General features: G+C 36.5%; 1 protein-coding gene across 1 annotated transcript in view; it reads left to right on the top strand.

The window, feature by feature from the left end:
* Positions 1-25,498, top strand: part of ARHGAP18 (Rho GTPase activating protein 18) — a 65,357-nt gene extending 39,859 nt beyond the window's left edge. The window contains 12 exon segments of the mRNA XM_079297903.1: positions 1,116-1,264; positions 1,266-1,286; positions 3,435-3,600; positions 5,723-5,814; positions 8,048-8,125; positions 10,850-11,009; positions 13,590-13,672; positions 14,920-15,126; positions 15,899-16,045; positions 21,340-21,464; positions 22,601-22,662; positions 24,699-25,498. Coding sequence (XP_079154029.1) covers positions 1,116-1,264; positions 1,266-1,286; positions 3,435-3,600; positions 5,723-5,814; positions 8,048-8,125; positions 10,850-11,009; positions 13,590-13,672; positions 14,920-15,126; positions 15,899-16,045; positions 21,340-21,464; positions 22,601-22,662; positions 24,699-24,790 — 1,382 coding nt within the window. The 3' untranslated portion in view covers positions 24,791-25,498.
* Positions 25,499-25,881: the final 383 nt, after the last annotated feature.

Genomic DNA, 25,881 nt, shown 5'->3' with positions numbered 1-25,881 from the left:
TGGACGTGGATCTGCCCTAGGGAGGTTGTGGAGTCCCTGGGAAGTGTTGAAGGAAAGACTGGACATGCCATGTAGTGCCATGATATAGTTGACATGGTGGTGTTAGGTCATAGGTTGGACTCCATGGTTTCAAAGGTCTTTTCTGGCCTTATTTATTCTGTGACCTTACTCCTTTGTAAACGTGGAAGCCTTCTATGATTCGGTGATGTCTTGTAAAAGCAACCTTTTCCTTGATGTATCCTTTTAGATAGATATAATGAGAAGGGTTGTGGAGAGACTGAAAGTCTTCTTAGACTTCTGTACTTTGTATTAAATAGTGTTTTTTACTGTGTAATTTTCTTTTTGCTTCTTTTACAATATATTTTAACTTCAGACCAAAAGCCGTGGTTGATTTACTGTGAAATCGGGAATTCTTTTTCTAAAAGCAGAACTGCCTCTTCTTTATCTGATTCTTTATCCTTTACAAAAAATGTTCTAAATTTGTCTAGTGTTTGATTCCTTTAAGGAACAAAGAAAGAGAAGTGAGGCCATTGTTGTGTACTTAGTCTTCCCTGTATCATGGAAACATGCCCAAACTGTTTTAAGGAATCTAGACTCTTCAGACTGAGGGTGAGAACAGGAATGATGAAACAAAGATATGATCTGTGTAATCCTTGTAATTCCCAGATGTTAATGCTTTGGATTGTAGAGGACACATTCTCCATTGCTTTTGAAATTTTAACAGCAAAAAAATTGCTGATTTGTTTGCAGGATGTTACAGTCTTTGAGACTAGAAAGTGTTTGATGGCAGGAAGCTTCTGATGCCAAACCTTTGCAAGATTCTGAGAGTCTGCTGTTTGAGGTGGATTGCTCTATCTTTTCATAATAGATAGATAGGAGAGAAACCCTATGCTTTGGTGAAATTATTGAAGAAAACTTATGAAAGTTGAACCTTTGTCAAATTTTCAACTGACAAAAAATACAGTAATAGTCACTTAGCAATCAGAAAGTTCATTGTTTGCATGGCATTAATTTCTACTTGGTTTAAAACTTACTTTCAGGCACTGAGTAGTGCTCAATTGTGCTGCAGTTGAGTTTTAGCCTTTTATTTTTTTTTTTTTTAATGGTGTTTTCAGGTCCAAAGTTCAGTCTTGGAACAGATGAGCAGAAGAGCCTGCTTGAAGACATGCCATCTTCAGACACTGACATCAATTTGGAGATATCATTTGCAGAACAGGCAGCTAATCTCAAAGACAGCTCAGTAGGCAAAATGTACAAAGGTGGAGGGGGGTGACACTCTTCTCCCGGTAGGTGTTTTTTATTTATTCCTTCTTGTTAGCTAGAGGTACTGTTTGGGTGATATTTGTTTTAAGACTGAGTGAATTAGATTTAGAAGAATGTTGTCAGATATATAGCAAAGAAAATAGCTTTGCAGAGATAGAGGTTCTTAAGGTCAGTAATTTTTGGGTCTAGTATGCTCAATAGCATGAAAATAACTACATTTATGTAGCCTGTTTATGTACTTGTATGTCTGGAAAAATGCACTCTATATGTAAGCAAAAATGAACTTCTAATATTAAGCTGGAATAGTGGCTTAGTGGTAGTTGTACCACTCTATCCTTGCTTCATTTGTTTACAGTTGCTTTTTCTGTTATCTGAGGTGAGATGCTTTGCCTCTAATAAAAAGCTTTGTTGTAATATAAAAAGGGTTGGTGGTTGTAGAAACCTCAGCAAGTTTTCTGATGTGGGTAGGTGAGGGATGAAAATGAAGAACTGAATTGTCTATAGAAGTTAGAGGTCTGAAGTCAAATGTCAGGAAATTAAAGATTAATTTGAACTCAGTTTTTATTTCTAGGTCTCAATAAAAAAGGCTCTTTCTGAATGAATTCATATAAAATCAAAAGAAAATCCTCCAAGGAATTTTGTTGTTGATCCTCAGCAATCTCTCTGAGGATCTCTCTCTGCCTCTCAGTTCATGACATGTAACATCTACTTATAACCTGTAAACTAATGACTGGTGTGAAAATTGTCTTGTTTTTTTTTCCCTAACACTGTATGCAAACGTGCCTGAGTAAACACAGTTTCTGAAATAATGTTCCCGGTTCTTCTAACACTTAATTTAGATAAGGACATGTGCAGTTCTTCAAGTAGTAATTACCCCATGTATCCTAGTTTAAACATTATAAACCAGACACTAATGGATATTTAAAGATGGATTCTTAAATGTTTGAGTCATGTTTCTCTAATGAAGCCTATAACAAGGAGATAAAAGCTATGCTCTAACTTTTATATATATATATGCATAATACATGCATTAGCTCTACTTCTGGTCAGGCTTGTGAAGGATTGCTCAAAACATGGCTTACAAAAGGAGCTGCAAAGTGATAGGAAAAGGAAGGGAGTTACCCATTTAAATCTACAATATATTGGTTGCACCTTCATCATTGGCAGATATTTTTAAACAGACATGTTTGTGCAAGTCAATGAAAGCTCAAGGTGGGGGACTGGCTGCGTATCTACCTTTTGTAAGTTTTGTTTATGTTTTGGTATGTGCCCTTGTAGTCATGTACCATAACCAGCAATTCATCTCTGCTATTACTGGGTTTGTACAGGGTAAGAAAATAATTCATGAGTGTAATATGTCTTTCTAAGTGGAAGAAAGTCTTGTCAAGCTTCCTGCTCTGAGTCATGCATACTTGGTGAGAATGGAGTTGAAAGTTCAATGAGTTGAGAAGTCCCTCACCTTTTCAACTAAATTCCTTATACTGATTCCTGACTGCAGCCTCTGAGTATCAAGTAGAAAGGAGCCATGATTAAGTATCCCCCTTCCCTAAGAAGAGAACTCCTTTATTATTGTTTATATGGCAGCCAAATATTTTATTTTGTGTGCACAAGTGCAAAAGGATTTCTATCCCAATTTTGTGTGCATAGGATTGTTCATGGACAGCCGTTTCCACCATTATAAACTTGCAGAAGGTGGAGGGGTAGTATGTGGTTGCAAGCAGGACAAATCCAGACTCTTCTTGGAGGTGCCAAGTAAAAGGACTAGAGTTGATGGACACAAGTGACTAATGGTGAAATTTTGTTTTACGCATTTACAAAGTAAATGCTCTCCCCATGAGAGCATTCCATGCTGAAAAAGGTTCCCACAGGGATTATTGGGAATTTTCGAATTCATTTGAACAGCAACAGCAAGCAATCCAATCAGACATTGAATGTCGCCTTCTTTTTAGCAGCAGATGAATTAGATGACCCCCAGAGGTCAATGGGAACCTAAATCTTCCTATCATTTTAAGATCATCTGCTTTTTAACCCATTTGTGGGATTCTCCCTTGATTTAGTCAGTAAGGCAGGCTTCATGATGAAGCGTTGTACCCTGAAGGAAGCACAGCCTTTGAGCTAAGTAATTTATCACAACTTCAATTATTTACCCTGCTGCAAATCTCTGCTTTTAGAATTTCAGACTGCCGAAGGACAAAACAGGTACCACAAAGATTGGCGACTTAGCCCCTCAGGACATGAAGAAAGTCTATTCTTTAGCACTGATTGAATTAACTGCTCTCTATGACATACTTGGGACAGAATTCAAGCAGCAAAAAGCTGTAAAAATCAAAACCAAAGGTAAGTTGGTGTAGTATTTACTTATGCTATAATGCAATTGTTATTGTGAATGGCTTAATATAAAGTGGAAGATTTAAACTGTTGCAGAGAAAACTGCAACACGTCTCTTTCCTCTGCGAGCCATCAAAGTGTATGTGTAATCACAGTGGTTTTCTTGGGAGCGTAGAAAGCATGGAAACCAAATTCTTGATGGTAGAAGTTTTCAGTGCTTTGTTTGGTTTTTGTATTTTTGGCTTCTGCTAAATGCTTTACAAGAGCTTGAGATGTGTTACCAGTTAATCACAAACCTTCCTTGACCGAAACTCTCTTGTCAAGGTTCAGTGAATGTGACAGTGCAATAGCTCACTTTAAATAATTGAAAGCAACAGAGAGCATAGAGATACACAGCAAGATACAATAGATTCTTCAGAATATGTTCTTCACTTTACAGTAGTAGTAAACAGCTTCTTTAATGCAAAAAGCATACACAGAAACATCAATAAGACCTTGATCGCTTGAATGCATTTTCTTCTTGCCGAAGTACTTGTGCTGTCACTAATAAACAGAGACAAAGCACTTTCTTCTCTTTTATTTTGGGTCTTAGTTTTAACTGGTTCTCCTTACAAAAGTAATTGTTAATTGAATTTCAGTCTCACCATTATTATCTGAATGGCAGGCATTCATAAAATGTTGAATTGATTTAAAACTTTTTACAAGGTAAAAAGATGGCCTAGACTCATGGCAATGTGTAGGAAATGGGCAATGACATCACCTTTTCTGCCAATCTAGTCTGCTTTTGCAATGTAGTGCCTTCAGTGCCTTGTTGCTCTGTCTGACCCTTACCTCTTCACCCCTAAAGTGTTATTTGGCTAATTGATTCATACATTGGTGGGTTTATGCACTTTCTCCTTTGTGCTTGAGTATGTAAAGATGATGAAAATATCATTTTCTTGGGAATGCTGTGCTGTGCCCAGCCCTGCCTTTTTATTAACCTCCTGGAGTTTGTTTTTTCAACTACATTTCAATGGAAACTTCTATTATTGACAAGAACTTCAAGATAATAAAGCTATGGGATATGGATATTGCCTGTATGAATGAGTCCCTTGTATTTTATAGGTAGACTTTTTATGCTGACAGAATACAAGAACTTCTGGTTTGGCACTGAAATTGATCTTTCTTTGATGTATATCATATTTTCTCAAGGCCTGACAGTTTTTTTAGTAATTGCATCTGTTCTGTGTTCAATATTGGCATGGCATCATACCAAACAGCAGTTGTTAACTACATGTATTGTTATATGCTGCTCCAGAAAACTTGCACATACAGCAATTATGAGGATTTCTGACAGAGAAGTTCTGTGTCAGCAAAATTTAGGTTAGCTATTATTAGCATAACTCTCTTTAAATGGTTATCCACTTCTATTCAACTGGGGCATAACACACCAAAGTCCCATTTACATGAAGATTAAGGTTAGTTTATCATCAGGGCTAAATTAACAGCGACTGAATTCCTTAAAAAAAAAATTGAATTGCTTTAGCCCTATTGTAGAAGTTGTTTTTTAATGAAGAATTAGCTTAACTTTTGCTTTTTTAAAAAATACCTTAGTGAGTTGGTTATCTTGCTGTTCTGCTGGTGCTGTATAATTCAAAAGCAAAGGAGTTGAAAAGTTGTTATTTCCAAACTCTCATAGAGAGAAGTGTTCAGAACAACTCTGAGTGATAATTGTCTCGTTTTAGTGACCAAGTTCTGGATATTTTACTCTTGCCATTTCTGTCTCAACAATAATAACTTGCCTTGAGTGGTGAAGATCTGCATTGCAGGGTCATCATCATGTCCATTCTGCAAACCAGAACTATGCAAAGGGTTCATTTATGCAGTTTGCTTTACTGTACTGCAGAATATGTGAATGGCAATTTGAAGTCAAAACAGAAGACTCCTGAGGAAAAAATGATGAATCCTTTTACCCTGAATGTTTTGTGTTGTAACTTGATTGGCAAAGACATTAGAACACTTTAAACAAAAGATCAATAGCTCTGAACACATTGAATAGAATTACTGCTTCAGAAATGGGGGTTTATGCCAGTATCACATGTACTTGAAAAGATGTGGATAATATTTCTGTTTCTTTTGCTTTATTCTTCAGACTCTGGCTTGTTTGGTGTCCCACTGTCACTTTTACTGGAACAGGATCAGAAGAAGGTCCCAGGAACCAAGATCCCACTGATTTTTCAGAAGGTAAGTAGGCATGAAGAAGTTAGCTTTTTATATACATGCAAAATGACAAAACCATAATACTTTGTCCTGGATTTATTTGCTTCCTGTAGCAATTTTCAGTATAATACTCTAATCCATCCAAGTTATTGTAACTTTTATTTGCAACTTTACTTGCTAATACAGTAAATGTGATATTTTGTGTTGTATCAGATGTATTTTGAATCAAAGATACAAACTCACAAGTACTTTTCCAGAAGACTTGTTGCTTTAGTACAGAGGGCTATGCTTTGGCCCATATCATGTCATGGTAATGGGGAATATAACTGGAAATAGGATGGAGACCCTGGATTTACTGCCCACATCTCATTTCATGAGAAGAAAAGAAACCACTGTGTGTGGACCTGTCTTAACACTGACAAAAACTCAGTGCTCTATCATCACATTTCAGTCTGTTTATAGATGTGCTTATTGCTTTATTAGAAACAGAAATCTCCAAGTAGTTTTGCATCACAGTCTCAAAACTACTGCTGTGTCATTCACACCAGAAATTACTTCTTCAGGATCATAAAAACACATTTCTGGAAAGATGCTGTTCTATAAACTGAGAAATCAAATTGCAAACATGATTGATCACTCTGCTATCCTAGCAACATTGAAAATTCTACATAAGCATGAATATCATATAGATGTGATTTGTTTTGCAAGGTGCAGACATCATTTAGAATACAGTTTCACTTCAAATGAGAATATGAAAAGTTTTCCATTTCTTCTGCTTGTTCTCTGCAGCACGTTTTCCAAGAATGAGGGTTTATATAAAGTGTAAGACAGCAGTTTTGTTCATTCTGCTTTTTAAATATATCTTGTTTATCACTGAAATGAAACAAAGCAAGCTAACTGCTTAATTAAAGATAGAAATACACATAGTTTTTATTTCACTGAGGAATTTAAATTTTAAAAAATGCCAAAATTTAGTCAGTTTTTTTTTTTTTTTTCTGGAAAATCTGACAGTAATACCAATTCACATGTCATCACCAAAAGTTTCTGCAGATAGTAATTCCAGTCTCTGGCCTGCTAATAAAGCCATGCAAAGCAGCCCTGATAGAGATGAAGAGGAGATTTCCCACAGGCAGGAGGCTGGTGCTGCCCAGCTGTGTGCCAAGGTGGGTGAGGGTTCCTGAAGGAGTTGTGGCCACCAGTCCTGCCACCAGACCTTGCCTTCCCCCTCAGTGGTGATGGAGGCAGGTCACACACTGCCCACAGTGTCTTTGTGCCCAGCAGATGTGAGTGGCAGGCACTGATCTGGTGAAAGCTGGGTACAGGGTGAGTTGGATGAGGCCAGTTAGCACTTTTTTTTTTTTTTAAACCATGGAAAATGCACTAGAGTGACACTTCTAGTGCTGTTTTCTGACTTTATGGGGTTTTCTGTCCAATCTTTTTTATGGCATTTATCTGTTACATGAATGCAGTGGTAGGTAAACCCCCTTTAATTTCTATAACTGAAAAAAATTCAGTTGCATAATTTTTATTACTCAAGCACTAGTGCAGGAAGGCATGTAACAAAGGCACTGCCCTAGTTAAACATCGTGAGAACTATTTGTGCTAAAATTATGTCATCAGCTTTTGACGCTTACAGATTTGTTTTAAATACTCTTAAATCCAGTGAATATTTCTAGGCATATTATTTAGAGAAAAGAATTATTATACGGATTTTAAGTACTTTAATGGAATTTCTGCAAATTTGTCCATGTGAAGGGTTGCAAAGTTTTGAGTCTGTCAGGAGAATGTCAGAATTTGCAAATCAGAGGCTTCTTTAAAGCCTAGCAGTTCTTAGTTCTCTTGTAAAGTCCTAGAGTATTCACGAGAATGTTACCTTGATTATTTTGTTTTGGAGACCTTTTAACAGGGGTAATAATTGGGATATAATTTTGAAGCCACAGTAATTTTTGAAAATAATTCTTCAGTCTTCAGAGGATGTTTGAAAGAAAACATAGTTTTCTTTTTTAATACAATAAACAAACTCTTCTTTAATAGTATTTATTAAAAAGGGTAAGAACCACATTAAAGTTTTCTTCTACAGCAACTGCTATCCATTGGCAAACTGTATTTGAACCTCTGCTTGATAGAAATGTGTGTGTACAAATGCATATGCGTAGAGAAAGAGATACAAGCATAAAGGCTTCAGTATATCAGGAATGTCTGCCAATAATTTTTAATTGGCATCATTGTTCATGCCAATTTGCTTTGTGTTTGACAGCTGATTGCCCAGATAGAAGAGACAACTCTGGAAACAGAGGGACTTCTTAGAATACCTGGAGTTGCAACAAGAGTAAAGGTAAAACATTGGGCAGGTTATTAATATCCCCCAAAATGTATGTGTGGTTGCTGAATTTGTTTTGTTTACAAATATATAAAGTAGACAAATATACTTTATCATCCCATTGTTATGAAAATCTTCCAAAACAGAAAGCAAATTCTCTTTACAAAGAAAACTGAATTATATTAGCCAAAGAAATGATGCTTTCACTCAGTGTAGTTTTGGGGAAAGACTGGAGTTCAAGTTCAAAGGAGACTCAAAGCTACATTTCAAAGTCAGTTGTGCCAAAATCTCATTAATTCTTGGCATGAGCTTTCCAGCCTTTTGCTTTTTCCCTGAACCAGTTTAATCATCCGAACAGTTCATACACGGTCTTTCTACCCCAGGAGGAAGCTTTTCTCTGGCACTGTGAGCCCTTTTTAATAGCTAGGCTTAACCTGTGTTCCAGGGCAAGGCAGGCAGCATGCACTGAAGAACCTCTCACATTTATTTTTATGAGCAGCAATATAAGTGCTCGGCTCGCTGAGCGCAATCTTGTTAGGCACGTCTGTGCGCACCAACACTTTGCAGGGTGAGTGCCAATTACATGCAGGCTCTTCCCCAGTGTTTGCCTTAATGCAGGGAGCTAAATACACAGTGTGGTTCATGCCAACACTCAATGTGTTAAAAAGATGGTCTGAACTGGCCTGAAATTCTCAACAGAAAGGACCATTTAAGTGGATTCAGCTGTCCAAAGACGTCTGCCAGCCTCTGTTGTGTAGAACTCGGTCCAGCTGCTGGTTCATTAGAAATAACTAAAAGAAGGGAATATTATGGAAATTGGGTGTGTTTATTTACCAGTAACTAAGATACTAATTTTTTTTCAGTTTCTCTCTATTCTTTATTTTCCACTTCACATCAGTTCTGCAATCTGGAGTGATTTCTTAGTAATATTGTTTATTTGTTTGTTCTTTGATTTTATTAGCTTAATACAATTTCCCAGACAGTGGATCACTCACAATTTGGCTTTCATTTGTTTTTAACCTATTTGCAGGAACTACTTCTTTACATTAAACAATAGTTTTTTTAAGCAAATATGTTTAGTTCTTTTAATTATTCTAATAGAAAATCTTTTAAAAAGCAAGGAAATTATCATACTAAAGGACTAAAGTTTTCCCTTAATTTTCTTAAGCATAAAAAAAAGCATTTTTCCTCATTATATACTTTTATAGAAAAACACAGAAAAATATTTTTCTGTCATATTTTATAGATTTTAGGGTCATTATTAAAAATGCATAGTCAAATACATTTACTTTAAAATGTAGGCATTGGAGCACTAGGACACAGTTGGAATTTCTGCCTTTGCCTCTCATAAAAAATAGTTGTATCTGTATGTTTAATACTGCATTTACTGCAGTGATTTGGTCTGAATGTGGATGGAGCAGGTGCTAAGTCTCAGAGGGAAAATTTACATCTCTCTTCTAAAACTTGCTATTTTTGATGATAAGGAAATCATACCCACTTGACTTTATACATCGCAATCATGACCATTGCACATTTCAACCTCCAGTACAATCAGTGGAGACAGAAGATCTCTCTGGAAGACAATTGGGAATATCCAACTTTTATATCAAACTAAGAGTCCACATTTTCTTTGTAAATAGATCAGTTTTCCATTTGGCCAAAGTTAAATCTAATGAAGAGAGTATCTTAAAAATGTACCTAATATCCTCTGTTCCCTTCTTATCCAGATAAGTAATTATGGCCATATTTTTCCTCAGCACATATTTTATAAAACAAGCCAGTGCCTCTGTCCTGCTTTTCTGTCTAGAGTTACCAAACTAGAAGAAGGGAGGGACCTGTGAGAGGTGCCTCTGGGGCCCTGGCCCTGTACTGAGGTTACTTCTCATTCTGCCAGACTAGGAAATAGATGAAGTGGGTGTGAGATCAGGGCTGATATTTAGCAATGTTCCCATTTGTGCATCTGTGAAAGCCCAGTAGTAGCACTGCCATGGCAGCAGGGCAGGGATATGGTAATGTCTGCTGCCAACAGTATCCCATCCTTTCCCAGCCCCAGAGTTATGACCTTCCACTGAGACTTTCACAGCTCTTTACTCTGCTGCATAACCTCATGATTTGTGGGACAGTTTGCTTCCACACAGGGCATGTTTGACACCCTGTGCTAGGCAGAGCTGTATGTGCCCAGCAGCATGGAATTCCCTGTAGATGGCAAGACATTCAGCTATTCTGTTATACAAATCATTCTCTGTGTTTTAAAAAGAGAACCAGCCTCACCTTAGTGTATATTTTGATAAGAAGCTGTGTGTCAACACACATAATTACCTTATTTGTTTATGAAAATGACCCTGTATGCATTACAGCAACACCCTTGGGTAGCAGTTTCAGAATTGCTCTGTATATCAGACAAGTCTTAATATTTAGGTGGAGGGGAAGTCATGACCTTTATGTGCTTGAGTATGATATCTGTTTCTTATTCTACATTTATTCCATATGGCTCTGACTAAGACCCATGGGATTTTTTCCCATATGATTTGACTGCTGCCTATTAATGTGTATTTGCTTGCAGTACTTCTGAGCCCACATTTATCTATTTTGTAGCAAAAGACCAGCAGCAACTGGAGTTAAGTGATATTTCAGATATCCTTCCCCTGCTTTAAAGTGTGGAAAGTATTGCTGTGTGCATAGCGTGTGACTTCCAGCAACCAAATGTTACTGGGGCTCTCTGTATCCATTGCATTTCAGGGTCTTTGCCAAGAACTGGAAGCAAAATTTTATGAAGGGACTTTCAACTGGGAAAATGTAAAGCAACATGATGCAGCAAGTCTTTTAAAACTCTTCATCCGTGAACTGCCTCAGCCACTCCTCACTGTAGAATATCTCAAGGCTTTCCAAGATGTGCAGAGTGAGTAATGTCCTTTCTGTCTCTGATGAAAGAATTGATGCCTGTGCAGAGAAGTGCCTCTTTGCTGAGAAACAAATTGAATAACAACAATATGAGTTCTCCTGAGAGAAGATAGGCATAATTTTGCTACTGTGCAAATAACATCTTTCATGTAACAGCTATTTTTATAGCTTACACATACAATGAAAACACACTTGCACTTCCTAATGTTTCTGATAGTAGTTAGGAGGTATAAAAAGGTTATACAGAAAATGTATATGACAGTATCAGTTTATAAATAGTGTTTGCTTCAAAAGAAAACCACAACAAAGATAAGCAATTCTTCAGGAAATACAACAAATTATGATTTACATTGTTTAGGATCATTTATCCATTTTTAAGAGGAGAAGTTAGAGCAGAATAGTCAGAACTGCTGGTTGTCCGTGGTCCCTTGAGATCAGCAAGTTCTTGGAAAATGTCTTCTTTGCCAACTGGTCACCAAGACAGCAAACATACTGGCTGTAACTGGAGGAGAGTGGCTTGGTGATAATGAATCCACAGTGAGAGCCCACATACATTAACTCCCCAGTCAACACCGGACTGCAAGTTCTATTTCCCTTGTCTGCAGGCAGAGCAATGGCTCATTTCTAATAGGGGCTTTCATAGAATCACAAAATATTATGGGTTGGAAGGAATCCACAAGGATTATCAAGTCCAACTTTTTGAATGGTCCATATGGGGATTAAACCATCAACCTTGGCATTATTAGCACCGTGCTCCAACCAAGTGAGCTAAACTCAGGATCAGAGAATTAACATGGACAGGCAGACCAACAAATTTTCTTTAAAAGAGTGGGCTATGTCAAGCTGCCTTTCAGTGCTGTCAGGCTGATTGGAGTAAGGGGCTGGTGCTTTGGTCTGCTACACAGTGTTGTTGATTTTGCAATGCTGAGTGTTGAGTTAAAACTGGCCAGAACGCTTTCAGATGGTGCTGGCAGCCAAGAGCTCCACAAGGTTATTCCATTTACTGGACAGTGATTGGAGCCAAGAGAGTTTCTGCTTGTGCTCCTGAGCTGTCTGAAGGCTAATGTGGTTTTACTTACTCAGAAATACTCAGGTGCCAGGATCCAAGCCACTTTCTATATTGAACTAAAGGATTTGCTTCAAAACAGACGTAGCACTTCATGACTCCCATTGTTTAAATAGTTTGTCTTGTTGGCTACATGCAATAACATTAGGTGGTAGAGAAAAAGGACCATCTTTGTGACACTGATAAGTGTATATCATGATACTGTGACTAAGTAGTGTGGTTAGAATTAAATATTTAAAGAACATAATTTGAACAATTAAATTTTCTAATTTAAGTAATGTAAGCAACTAAAATTCAATTGTTGCTTAAGTGAGCAGACAGAAACTCTTTATTTAAGTAATGCATTCTAATTTTTTTGCGATTGTGTTTCTGCTTACTTTCCCAGGAAAATATTCTCATTTTTTTGAACATTGTGACATATGGTGTTTTGAAACTGAATTTAAGCCTTGCTTTTAATGTGTGTCTTTCTAAAGCAGGTAGATGCATTGCTCTCACAACTCAATATTTTAAATGGCTATACAATTTGCCACTCATTTATTCAGATCCCTAATTTTTAGTATGTAGAAAGTAGTCAGCAAGGTGGTTTTTAAAGTTTTTGTTTGTGGTGTCTTCTGAGTTGATGAAATGTATTTGAAATAGCAATTCAGTTGGAATCCCAGCAGGATGCATGAGAACAGGCCTGTTGAATTTTGAAATAGTGTGATAAAACTATGTTGTGCAGGTACCTCCTTCTTCACTTGTTTTATGTATGGCCTGATTCATTAGGAATCTCCTGAGAAGACTTGCCAGAGCATGTCCTCTAAAGCATGACAGGAGGTTTATCACAAGTGACAAATGTGAGGGAGCTGGAGCTTTCTGCACTGCCAGAACGTAGGAGCTCTTCTCGGAGATGGAGGAGTGTAGGGATGCAGCTTGGGTGAATGATGCACTACTGAGCAATTGGTAAAAGGCAGAAGCAACATTACTTTTCTTTAATTATAGCTTGTTTCATTTGGTACAGCACTCTCTTCTGTAGATATATGTTAAGCTTCTCCGCTTGTGGTTTTATCCCTGCTGGTTTGCCATTGCAGCTGCTCTTGTGTTGCTGGAGACCTGCCTTACTCAGTTACACGTGGTGTACATTCTGTGTGGGTGACTTGGGAGATCATGCAACTGTGAAGGCAGCCAGAGAAGCTGTGAAAGCAGTGTTGAATATACCTTTTGATGTGTTGGGGTGCAGGCTCAGAAAGAGAAGAACCGTTAGCTGTTCCTTCTTGTAGCATTGCAAAATAAAGAATCACAAGGCATCCAGAAAACATTGCCAAAAGACTGCTGAGTCACACACCAACTGAATCCTAAAACAACATTTGGAAATGAGTGTCAGAAAACCAGGATCTGCCAGTCCTTTGTCATACTATGATAATTAGCCATGTGTATGCATTCAGCATTTTGCAAGGAGTTTCAACTTAGAAATCATACTTTTTGAAGAGTATAAATAGCAATTTCAAAATACTCTCTGTGCTTTATTGACAGATCTCCCAACGAGGAAACAGCAACTGCAAGCTTTGAATCTTTTGGTTATCCTTCTACCAGAAGCAAACAGAGACACCCTGAAGGTTAGAACTGTTAATGCTATTTTCCTGCATAAATATTTTGTGTTTCTGTGAATCCACTGTAATGAATGCTGTTGTCTTTTCAACATTCTTTTTTTTTCTGTTCGAAGTTAATGCTGAAACTAGTGATTCTTTTTATTCCTCCATATTTCACATAGCTTTGAGAGAAATAAAAAACAACTTAAGGCCCTAATTCTTCCCAAATGACTTTTAAGAATGTGACTTGACATTTTTCCAGGATTGCAGTAGTAATCTCCCAGTGAGTAACCTTTTCTCTTAGAAGTTTTGCTCCGTTTTTTTTTCTTTTGCATCAGTCATTATTTCCAGTGCACAAAATAAACAATGTTAGAATACAATGAATGTGACTTTTCTTTTATGAAGTTAGTTTAGCTCTTCATTTTCATTCCTCACTTTTCTCTGTGCTGTTTTTTCTACTGTCAATAAACTAGAAATTTACACTTCCTGCTGCTATTTGTATCATGTTACATGGATTCTTCCAATTTGAGCTTGCCCTTTTGTAGCAAAGCTATTAATTTTTTTTTTCAGAATATGCTTACTGTTAAAGCTGTTACAATCAAGAATGAATATGGGATTTGTGTAGGATGCAGAACATCATCTATTACAGGCAAAAAAATCCTACTAGGTCTCACTGTTCAAACATGACTTTCTTTTTGAGTTTGTTTATTGTATGGAGGCAGTCAAGAATGCTCCTGAGTTGACCTACAAATATCTGGAACTGAATTAATTGAAAATTGCCAATTTCTAACTGGCTACCTGTCGTTCACAATGCAGTGCTTTACTTGTGAATTGCTTACCTTATAGAATTAGTTACTCCATGTTTCCATAACCATGACAGCTGGCACTATTGTGTTCACTTTCAGTTTAACAAATGCCAACAGTAATGTCTTCACAAGCAACTCTGGGATGCTGCTTATGCACCTATATAAAAAAGGTTTTGAAACAAATCTTACTGTGCAGGGCTTCAAAGTCACATGAATGCTTTTGAAAATGTTACCCACAAAAACAAGATGTTTTACTTCATTACTTGAAGGAAACAAAGCTTACTGTTCTGAGAATAAATATATTCACACTTCTATTATTGATTGCTTTTAATGTGGTTTTATTAGGAATTAAGAGCTTTTTCAAAAAGATATGCAACACCGTGTTTCACCCTTGTGTTAATTTTCAACTCTGCACACACTTCATTTTTCATATGTGGATTTGAGCTTAAAGTTCTGCTCTTATTTCAGGTACTGCTTGAATTCCTCCAAAGGGTAATTGATCACCGAGACAAAAACAAGATGACGTTGAAGAATGTTGCGATGGTGATGGCCCCAAACCTTTTCACATTTCACGGGCTTGGCTCAAAGACTATTGAACAAAGCGAGTTTGCTATGGCGGCTGGGACGGCAAATGTCATGCGCTTTATGATTCAGTACCAAAAACTTCTCTGGACAGTAAGTGTGCTTTTAAGGCAAGGGTGGAGGATGATACATTTCAAAACAGGGTATCTGAATAGAGAAGTCATGTGAAATTACATCCATGATTTAGAAAAGGATCAAACTAATCCAGCTGGATTCTTGTTCATAGGTAACTCTTATGGGAGCAAAACAAAAAAAATATCTCTGATGGTCAGTTTTAATAATGTATGCACTACAGGTGAACTCAAAAATAAGTCCTCAGGAATATGTGTGTATTTGGTCTATCAGTTTGTATTGCTGTAGGCAATTCTTTTTGGCTTTAAGATATTAGCAGGAAACACAGTGTTTGAACTCATTGCCCTTTTGGGTCAAACTTAATATTATATGAAATGTGTTTTGATAAAGCATGAATTGTGTCATGGTCTTAAGCAAAGCTCTAGTTTAGACGGACTGGACAAGTTGGAGATGTGTTGTCCATCAGCACCTTGAAACCATTTTGATCTTTGCTGCATGTGAGCAGAAACAATTATCACCATTTTACATACTAGGAGTCAAGTGAATGTTTTTGGCTGACAAAAGTAAAAGCACTGTATTATTTCATGCCTCTTCCCCTTCGAAGTTATTGAATGGAGTATTTTATAACAAATGGAGTGGTTTTAAAATTGTTTCACAGTTTTCTATTATTTCAATCTTTACCTATTACTGGAAAAAAACCACTGGTTTTGAGTTCTACCTGATAATCTGGCCATTTAAAAAATTTTGGTGTGAAAATTAAGTAGTTATTCATGCTTAATCTATATTTATCTAGATTCCGAAGTTTATTGTTAACCAAGTGAGAAAACAAAACACTGAAAGCCAGAAGAAGGAGAAAAAGGACAAAGCTATGAAGAAACTTCTGAAAAAGATGGCATATGACCGAGAAAAGCATGAGAGACAAGAGAAGACTCCTAATGATGTAAGGAAACATACATCTGAAATACTTTATTAATAGGATCATATTTTTTGTGTGAGAACGTGGATACAGTAGAGGGGATATATAAATTTTTTTAATTGAGAATTTCAATAGATAGCAAATTACTGTAGATTTCACAGTTTGTGGGTTACTGGCATGACACATTTAGAGGATTCTACTATTTTTTTGTTTGTTTTCATAGATTTTTCAGAATATTTCTGTTCTGAAAAATTATATCCCACAGGTTGTTTCAATCCAGGTATTTGAATTGATGTCTGTATCTGTACAGACATCAAGTGTTGTGACAAGACTCAGTATTACTGAACCCACATTTAGATGTGTTGTTGCCCAGTGGAAGTCACCATAGACCTTGTGTTTACTTAAAAATTAATTATCTAGATTTCCCTATTTGATATTTAAGAGTATTTGGAAACAGATCTGGCATTTAATTCTTCTTCCATCTACAGGAGTTCCAAAACCACTGAACTCTGTCCCAGTCTTTATCTAGAACATACACAACCTGCCCAGCTAAGAAACCCCAAAGGATGAAACAAATGTGAAAAACTGATGAACTGCTTCTTATGCAGCCATTGTCCAAGTGGCTAGAGCCAGCTTACCCCAGTGTATATTACTCACAGTTCAGTATCTCTCCTTTAGGTAACTGGCTTCTGCCATACCCATCAGTGATGTCAAGGCATATGTTTCAGGATAACACTCTTCACACATTCTTTAAAATACAAACATCCTGTGGCAATTACAGTGTTAATTTTTCCTGTAGTTCGAAAATAGTTTAGTTGAGCTGTTCCCAGTGACCTGAAAACTTCAAAAATATGTCTCATGCATGTTGAAGTTGTTTATAATTTTTATAATGGCAATTTTTTAAAACTTTTTACCCCATACAATATAGTAACTTAATTATAAAGCATTTGAAGTACATTATTCCAAAGTTAGTTTAAATTCACATACAAGTAATATCAAATATGTGTGTTCTGATACCATAATGAAAATGTATCAGATTTGGGTGGTGTGAAACTACCCCCTTGTGGGTTGGAGTCACAGTGAAGATTCTGGTGAGGTAGAGTCATCTTGTGGTTGCTGGTAGAAATGCAGTGCTCTGAGCAGTCTGGTTTTCTTACCAAGTGTGTGTATGTTAGACTGTTACAAAGAAAGGGTTGTCTTATTCTTATAAAAGCATTTTTTAAGCTTTTCAGCCAAATAAAATAGAATGTGAAAAAATAATATGCTATATATCCAGAATCTGCTGGCGATTTATATTTCATTGTTCCCACCTCATTTTGTATGCAGTATTTGATACATAATGTCCAAAATTTATTAATTCCCCAGGCATCACTTTGCCTTACTTTTTTAATCTGTCTATATGAAGAAATCTCTACACAGAATGACTTACATACATATGATTTTAAAATAAGCTAATTAGACACTGGAATTTGTTTTTCTTGGTCTAATAAGGAAAGAATTGTTTGAATTCGATTCACTCGAGTTGATGTGATGAGACTAAATGCTGCCATCCTGTGTTCAACACTGAAATAACAGCAAATGCACTGTAAAAAGTAAATGCTGTTTCAAGTTCAGATATTAGATTTTTTTTATAATTCAGTGGAAAGATATGTCTTTTTAAGCCACTGGGAAGTTAGAGCTGAGGTGTTTTAGAGCAAATTGTCTTTCTAATTCATTGGGGAGATAGAACTGAAGCCTCATGTAATATTCTTACTCGAATGAGAATGTAAAGTTACTATTCAATAATTTTCTTTAAGCCCTAGAATTCTGTGGAGATTTTTGTCAAAATTAAATGGTACAATTTTTTACAAATCCTTCATGCTTATTGCAAGCATTCAGTAATTTTGGGTTGAGACCATATTACTCTTAAAATCATATTCCCAAATTGATAAGGCTTCATTGTGAATGAAAATTTTATACATTTTTCAAGTTAAAAAAGCTGTCTCATTGTTTATTGGTTTGTTGTTTGAGTTTTCTTTCTCTCCAGTTTTCAATTTATACTGCCTTAATATAAAAATGATATTACTTTTCTTGTGCAGTTATTGAACTATATTTCACTATCAGGTGGCAAGTGAGGCACCCAGACTTGTGGTGAATTTCCCACTCCAGTGAAACCTGTTTGAAACTTTCAATACCTAATTACTTTGTGAGGAAAAATTTCTATTTTCTAACACTTGCTGTGGCACCCTACATGATTAAACATAGATGGACAGAACCTGAGTCACTGCCATATTCTCAGATCCTCAGCTATCCTCAAATAACTCAGTATCTGCATTCTTAATAGCAGCTCATTTGGATAAAATTTCATCTTTGCTCTGATGAGGCATCTCTATCAATCACATTTCCCCTTTTGAGACAGAGGTTAAAAAGCATTTGCTACAAACTTCAGGTGAGATTTCTGTAGTGTTGAGAATGGTTAATATCAGATTAGCTTGTGAGGGTTAATTGCTTATTGGGATACCTGTACATACCTATGGCCCCAAGTCAGCGTTAGGGATTAAGTTTTTATGTTGGTGTTGGGCTGGAAAATGCTCTAGACAGGCAAAGAAAGATACCCTCAGGACTGGATATTTACCCACTGCCTTTAGCCACATTTATACCATCTGTCATTGTATTCCTCTGTATGGTGCAGTTGTTTCAAAAAAGGGACCAATCATGTGAGCAGCCCAATGCATTGGGCTGAGCTACTGCAGGTTATAAAAACCATTGCATCCCATGGCCCTACTGTTAATATGATCAGTTTGAATTTATACAGAGTAACCTTTCTGACTCCTGCTGGATATGTCACTCACTGCAGTGCCAGATTATTTACTAAAAATAGTTGCTGCCTGCTAAATCATTTCTCTGTGTATGGTTTTCCAGCTTTTTGTCCCAAACTAGGTACAGTATTTTGCAGCCCAAAGAGAGCGACTACTTTGCATTTCTTTCAGGTTTTGCCTTCCATGTAACAAAAACCTTTTGAAAATCAATTTTGTTCTTCATAATGTTCGTGCCCCATACCTGCTTGTTATAATTTGTACCTTTAATAAATATGTATAGTATTCTTTCATTAGTGAAAATACTGCATAGTCACATTTTTCTATGCACCTAGAATGAAAAATATTTAAGGGCCATGAAAAATGGATTTGAAGAAACTGGGAGAGACCCACCCCAGATCCTATAGCTAGGCAGCTGCTCTTCTTTGTGATATATAGATTCTAAGTGCCCTCTGAAAAGAAAGGGTTTAAAGATTACTACCTCACAGGTGACTGCTGTGCCTGCTGCAGGCTAAATGTTGTCACCAATGTCTTTTCCATCAAGTAAGGATGTACTGTCTTCATTTTTTTTTAATAATGCAAGTACCTAATTAAGCCAGGGGTTGCAGTGTTTTAAATCTGACCAGAGAAGGCCTGTGAAACAGGGGAGAAAACTTGTAAACTCAGTAGCATAGGTGACCCACTCTTCAGTTTGTTGTCAATCCTCTCATAGGAGCTCTGTGCTGTGCAGAGAATAAGTCCTTCTGCCACTCAGCCAGGTTTTCATTCCCACCAACTTGCACATTGTATGGGCTAGGGGTTGCTCAGGTTCTATTCTCTTTAGTTTGGCAACATGAACATATTGTGCAGCTGAGCATGATTTCTCCTGGAAATGCAGGTGGTGCAAGTGGCAAAATGCATTAATTAGCTGAGCTAATTATGATTCTCTGTGAATAAACAAAGTAATTATTCTGTTTGATCTGTGACCGTAATGGTAGAGCTCTGTGGCCATTTCTTGTTCTTTCTCTCATATACTCAAAGCAGACTGCTTTTTAAATAATTTATCATATGCCTGCTGTGTAGCAAAAAAAAAGTTATCCATCTGAAAGTTGGAGAAACTTCACTTAAATCTACTGAAACAAAATTATAAAGAACTGTATACAAAACTGAAAGGTAGTTTAAATTCACCAATTTGAATTTATGGAAGGCCAGTTAGGGACATCTATAAATAATAATTTCATCTTTAAAAATGTAATTTCTTTTTGCCATGGTCCTGAGTTTGGAAAGAGGCAAAAAAATTCCAAGCAAGATTTACTACCTAGCAGATGGCTACAGACACTGTTTCTACTGGTGGAGGCCTTAAAGAACAGATCTGACAAATTTAGAGATAAATCTAGGAAAAATCTCATAGAGATCTCTTGCAATATTTGATTCCACAAGTACTACATAGCAAATTCTCAGTACGATGATTCTTACTGCTTTAGACAGAAGTAGTTATGATATCTAGTATTTTTAAATCAATAAATAAAAAGACTGGACACAAAAGGATTGTTTGGTTAAATCTGCTTACCATAACTCATCATTTGTATAGTAATGAGCCTTCAGCTTTCTCAGGAAGCTGTTCTCCTGATTCTGCTCATGTCTGTACTTGTTCTATACTTGTTTAACTCTGATGTTTTCAGTAAAACCATTCTGGATTCACAGGTGCCCAGATTTATTCATGGAATTAAAAATACAATAGGATAATGAAATAAGAATAAAAAAAATTTTCCAAGAACAGAAATTAGGACCTTATCACAAATAAATTAGGACTTTTGTAACTTCAAATGTAACATACATGCAAGTTGAACAGAAAAGCTGTTCTTTGTCCTTCTCTATAGCTAATATGATTAATATTCATTATCAAGGACTTGTGGGTTAAAATAAAATACAAATCCATTATGTAGTCAGACTATTATATAGGGCAGGTTGGCTAGCTGAGTATATTCTGACAATAAGAAATAGAGAAGTCCGCAGTAGTGAATATCTGTTTTTATAAAAATGAAATTTACAAAAAGGAAAGAAGAATCCTTTAAAGTAGACTGATCCATGAGTACTTTGTGGGTTTTTTTTTTTGGCAGGAAGTTCAGATTAAATGGAACTAGACAGGTTTCTTGCAGAAGTTTTAGCAAAGGGTCGGTGAAGGGGCATTGCCTGGTCTTCATGCCTGCAGCAAGAATTTTCCATATCAGTATCACATGCTGCTTATCATACCAAAGTGTGTTCTTGATATAAGTAATTGTTATTGCTATTCTTAACATCTTTGAGAAATAATTAAACACTACTGTTCCTTTGTTCTGAAGTTCTCCCTGTTGTTAAAAAGAGCTTTGAAGGTCGGATGTAATTTACTGAACTGCTGTGTAGTCACCGTATGTTTGTAGTGAAGTGCAGTAGATAGTGAAGTGCAGAGCACTGTACTTTCTTACTTATTCCATACTGTATTTTGAGAAGCTCATCAAAGCCAGCTGCTAGCAGCTTTGTTCCACCACTCTTATTGCTTTGCAGACTGATGTTCCTCAGGGAGTGATACGGGTGCAAGCGCCTCATCTTTCCAAAGTTTCCATGGCAATACAGCTGACAGAAGAACTGAAAGCCGGTGATATAGTAGCCAGGTTTCTCAGCCAGAAAAGGTATAAACACATCTTTGTTTTGTTATCGTGCTGGGAGAAGTGTCTCTTCATTTATTTTATCAAGAAAAAAGTTTTAAAATAGTCAGCGTCTGGGTCAGTTCATGAACTTTTTGAATTTAGCCATCAAAATGCATGCTTGAGGAATTAATGCTTTTAAATGTCATTAAAGCTCAGGAAGCCTTCAGGATTACATGAGTGCTGCTAGTGAAAAATTAATTGCTATTTAATCTGATGAGTCAGGAATAGTTCTGTAATTTTGTGGGGACAAGTCAGAAGGGAACTCCAAGAAAACAGAGGAATGGGGAAAGAAGGAAGAAAATACTTTTTAAACTAATGCATTGAAATAAAGCAGCATAATAGGTATTGGAGTATAGTGATGCAGAAATGTCATGCACTTGAAATTGTTTAAAACAAAAGCTGCATTTAATAATTTGAGTCCATTTAGAAAGGAAGATTAATCAATTTTTTGGAAAAATATAAAATTAACATGCATGTTCATCATATCCAACTATTCCACAAAAACAATAATATGGTACACTAGTTGAGATTAAGAAGCTGCTTTTTCCTAAATGCTGTTTTTAAAGTTTTATACCATTGTCAGAAAGTTATTTTCTGGCTGGGCTTTAGCATATATTATTACAATTAAGCAGTGAGAATAATAGAATCCCTTTGTAATACAGGGACTTTATTGTTCCACTCTCTGCTTTTTACTTCTTTTAGCTGCAGTACAATTAAATCCAGCAAGAGTGTGGTTTCTCCCACCCAACCATAAGGCTTTTTCTGAAATATGGCGTATTTGAGGGAAATACTTATTTTTGCAGCAGCAGTAAAAGAAAAATCTGAGGGTAAATATCAAGCTACTTAGTAATAACAGTGAAATTATTTCCTGAAAGCTCCAGCTTATTAGTATTTTTCTTTACCTTTTCCAGTGTATTGCTCACTTTTAGGGCTGTTAATTTGCACTAGCATACAAGGGTATTCTTGTTTTCTGGTTGTGTCAGTAAGCAAACACACACAGGATTTGTGATGGGCGCATTGATGGTCTTAATTATCGTGACTTCTCCCAGATGTGTGTAGGGGGCTGATCCACAAGCACCTTTGTAATATCATCATTCATTGTTTTCTGTTCCCCACAGTGGAAATGTCCAAACACTCAAGAAAGAAGAGGTCTTTCTTTATGAAATAGGAGGAAATATTGGTAAGAATGGCTTCTGAACAACTTCTTTTGCTAGAATAGGATTCCTTGGCACATCGTCCGTGGGCTTCACTGTGGTTGTATTTTTATTCATGTCCCTCATTCTCCCTGACACTAAGGCAGACAGCTAACCTTGTGGAGAAGGCAGCAGAGATGTTGGTGTGGTCATATTAGTAGTATTTTATTATCTGTCAAAGAGGAAGTTGGCAGCTGTAACATGTTCCTCATATGTATGTACAGTGAATAAACACAGAAAGATTGGATACAAAGGTGCTTGAAGTTCATCTTATTAATGTTTTTGTATTGAGGCATAATAAATGAACTTAGAGTTCTTCATGTTCTGCATTTGAGTGGCAATTGCTGGTTCTTTTGGGGGGGAAGAAAATGCTCAGCCAGAAAGATAACCATGTGATAAAATTTTTCAACAGTTAGTCTTTCCTGCTCTGCTTACTCCAGACCCTTTTGATTAAAATAAATAGCAGATCAGCAAAGTTAGTGCCAAGGATAATTTTGAACAATTCTAAAGTTTTCTTCCGTTAATGCAACTGTATTTTTGCATTAGAAATCAGTTCCTAATCACAGCATTTTTCATATGCTTAGGAAAACAAAAGGAGAACTAGAAAGCAGTAGATTGGGATTACATTTCTTTTTCCTTAACTGTGACCTATTAAACTTATTTGGCATGATAAAATTATATGCAGTACTTCTTTCCTTTGCAAGTTTCAATTCCATATGTAAATTGCTACTTCTAGCATTTTTCTTTCATTTTAATCGCTATTATAAATCAATTTTTGGCACATTTTTCTAAACCAAAAGACTTAATTAAAAGTAGCACTTACCTATGTTTCCTGCAACAGGTATGTTTTAGTATTTTTACTAAGTCTGTTAAATAACTTACCAAGATAGTTGGGAGCCAGATGAATGTATTGTATGTTCTCTTGCAAATCCAGTATCTACACACCTTTCCTATGCCTATTAAAGCAGTTGCAATAACAGATAAGACTTTTCTAAAGGAGAGGAATATCTTGTTTATTTTACAGAGGTGTAATCATTGCAGGAAAAAAGGTTTTGTAACAGAATTCTAATGAAACTGGAACAACTTACTGTTACACTGAACATGTGACAGTTGGAGAAAGTGCAGATTTGTTTTGTTTTGTTGTGACTTAGGTTAGAAAGCTTAGGTATTTTCTCTGTCTGAATGCTTTACTTCCAGAGAATTTAAACTTAAATCGGTCCTTACTAGTCCTTATTAATACTCTCACTGGAGGTAAGAGAAACTCCCTGCAAACTCAGCTGCAACGTTCCACCTGTGTTTTCCTCCCATGTCAGGAGTGCAAGTACTGGAAATGCCTGTCTGGCACGAGCCATCCACCCCAACCCATTGCATAGCAGAGTAGAAGAGGAGCTGATGTAGAGCTGCAAATGCACGAGATGATGCTTTGCCTGTAGGGGAATGGGAAGAATGTGCAGATCTTGATGGATCAGCATATGCTATTTTCATCATAGCTTCTAGACATAAATTAATTGCCTGTAGTGCACCAAGAACTGTGTACTACTTTCCCCTCCTAGGACAGCAACTGTTACAAGTGGTAAGCAGAACAGCTGATTTAAGAGGAGGAGGACAGGGAGTAACACCTTAGCGAGGAAAAACTTAGCATTTAAAAAGGAGGAAATAACCTGAAATTTTAATGGGCTTCTATGCGGATGTGAATGTAGTTTTTGGATATCATTATGAGAGGATTAGGACATTGCTCCATTTTTATTTGCAGAGGGGAGTTCCCATCTGCATGGTCTGTGTGAAGACTCTGACCTAGAATGTGTTACAGAGGTAGAGCAGCCCCTTCTCTCATGCTCTCATTCCCTTCTTCAAGGCAGGGAGGAAGGTTTGGAGCACCTCCAAATTTAGGTGCATTGTGCTTTATTAAACACCACAGAGAGACACTGAAAATGTACATGGAGTAAAACAGTAACAGGAACTTTGGAAGTTGTTTCCTTTCTCTTTTGGTACTGAAGTAACCACATGTCTTTTCTGTTTCTAGGAGAACGCTGTCTTGATGATGATACCTACATGAAGGACCTGTACCAGCTCAACCCAAATGCTGAGTGGGTTATAAAACCTAAGCAGAGCTGAGATCACAACTAATGGCAGAACCTCCAACCTGTGGACTTAATGTTGTACGGCTGAATGTTTCAAAAGGATACTGAGTCCTTTCAACATTCAGCCATTATGTATATTAATATAACTTTATCCAGGTTAAAAAAAAAAAACAAGTGATGGTGACCCAACAGTTATAACCAGTAAACTTTCAGTTTTACTTGCAGCAAAATTTTGGAGATAGCACAGTTTTTCCACTCATGTTTGAAAAGAGCATAAGTATCTTATATATTTTATATATAAGTACCTTAAATATTTCAGTGGCACTAAACTACCTCCCATCTGGTAGGTCTTGTGTAAGAAGAATTTATTTTTCAAAAAGGTGTTTAAACTCTTTATGTTAGAGACCTACAATCTGTTTGTGTAGCATTTTGTGTTCATATAGGTCTTTTCAGTGCTAGTACAATAGAGAACCAAATCCTGATCAGCACTTCTGAATGGTACAGTATTAAAAATACCTAACCCAGTCATATGAATTTCCCAGATAGGTGTGAATTTCACAAGAAAAAACTGCAATGCAATGTATTTTGTCTTTGGAAGTCCTAATTTAAAGTTTGATGAAAACTATTTAAAAATAACTGTGAAAATGCTTCCTATGCAGCTTTTTTGCTAGCTTTTAAATAATTTTATTTTTACTCCAGTTGATTATGCTCTTGAGATTATTACCAAGAAAAAACAAAGAAAGGATCATGTGACAAGGTGAGTCTTTTTAAAGCTCACTACTCTTACCATTGTCCTTTCTGGCATATTGTCATACTATACAAAAATCTTTTAGGTTTTTCAGCAGTGATATGCAGCCATGTTACATACACTGATTTCAGGTTTTTTGGACATCTGATAGATGGAGCTTTGTGAACTGCCAAAACTTTTCTATTACTAGCATAATAAAAACTTTCAGGAAAAATAAAATAACTGTGGAAGTAAACTGTAGTCTAAATTTCATAGGTTGCAAACCTCTGAACCTTTCACTCAAAAACTGTAAGGTTCTACTCTGGGTTTTACCTACCATCAGTTATATATCTGGTCTATCCTGGACGAGGCTAGAAATCAAGTTCTGATTTCCTTGA

Source organism: Erithacus rubecula, assembly GCF_903797595.1.
Source record: "Erithacus rubecula genome assembly, chromosome: 2".
Taxonomy (NCBI): domain Eukaryota; kingdom Metazoa; phylum Chordata; class Aves; order Passeriformes; family Muscicapidae; genus Erithacus; species Erithacus rubecula.
Note: the sequence above shows the minus strand (reverse complement) of the source record. Positions and strands in the feature narration are given on the sequence as shown.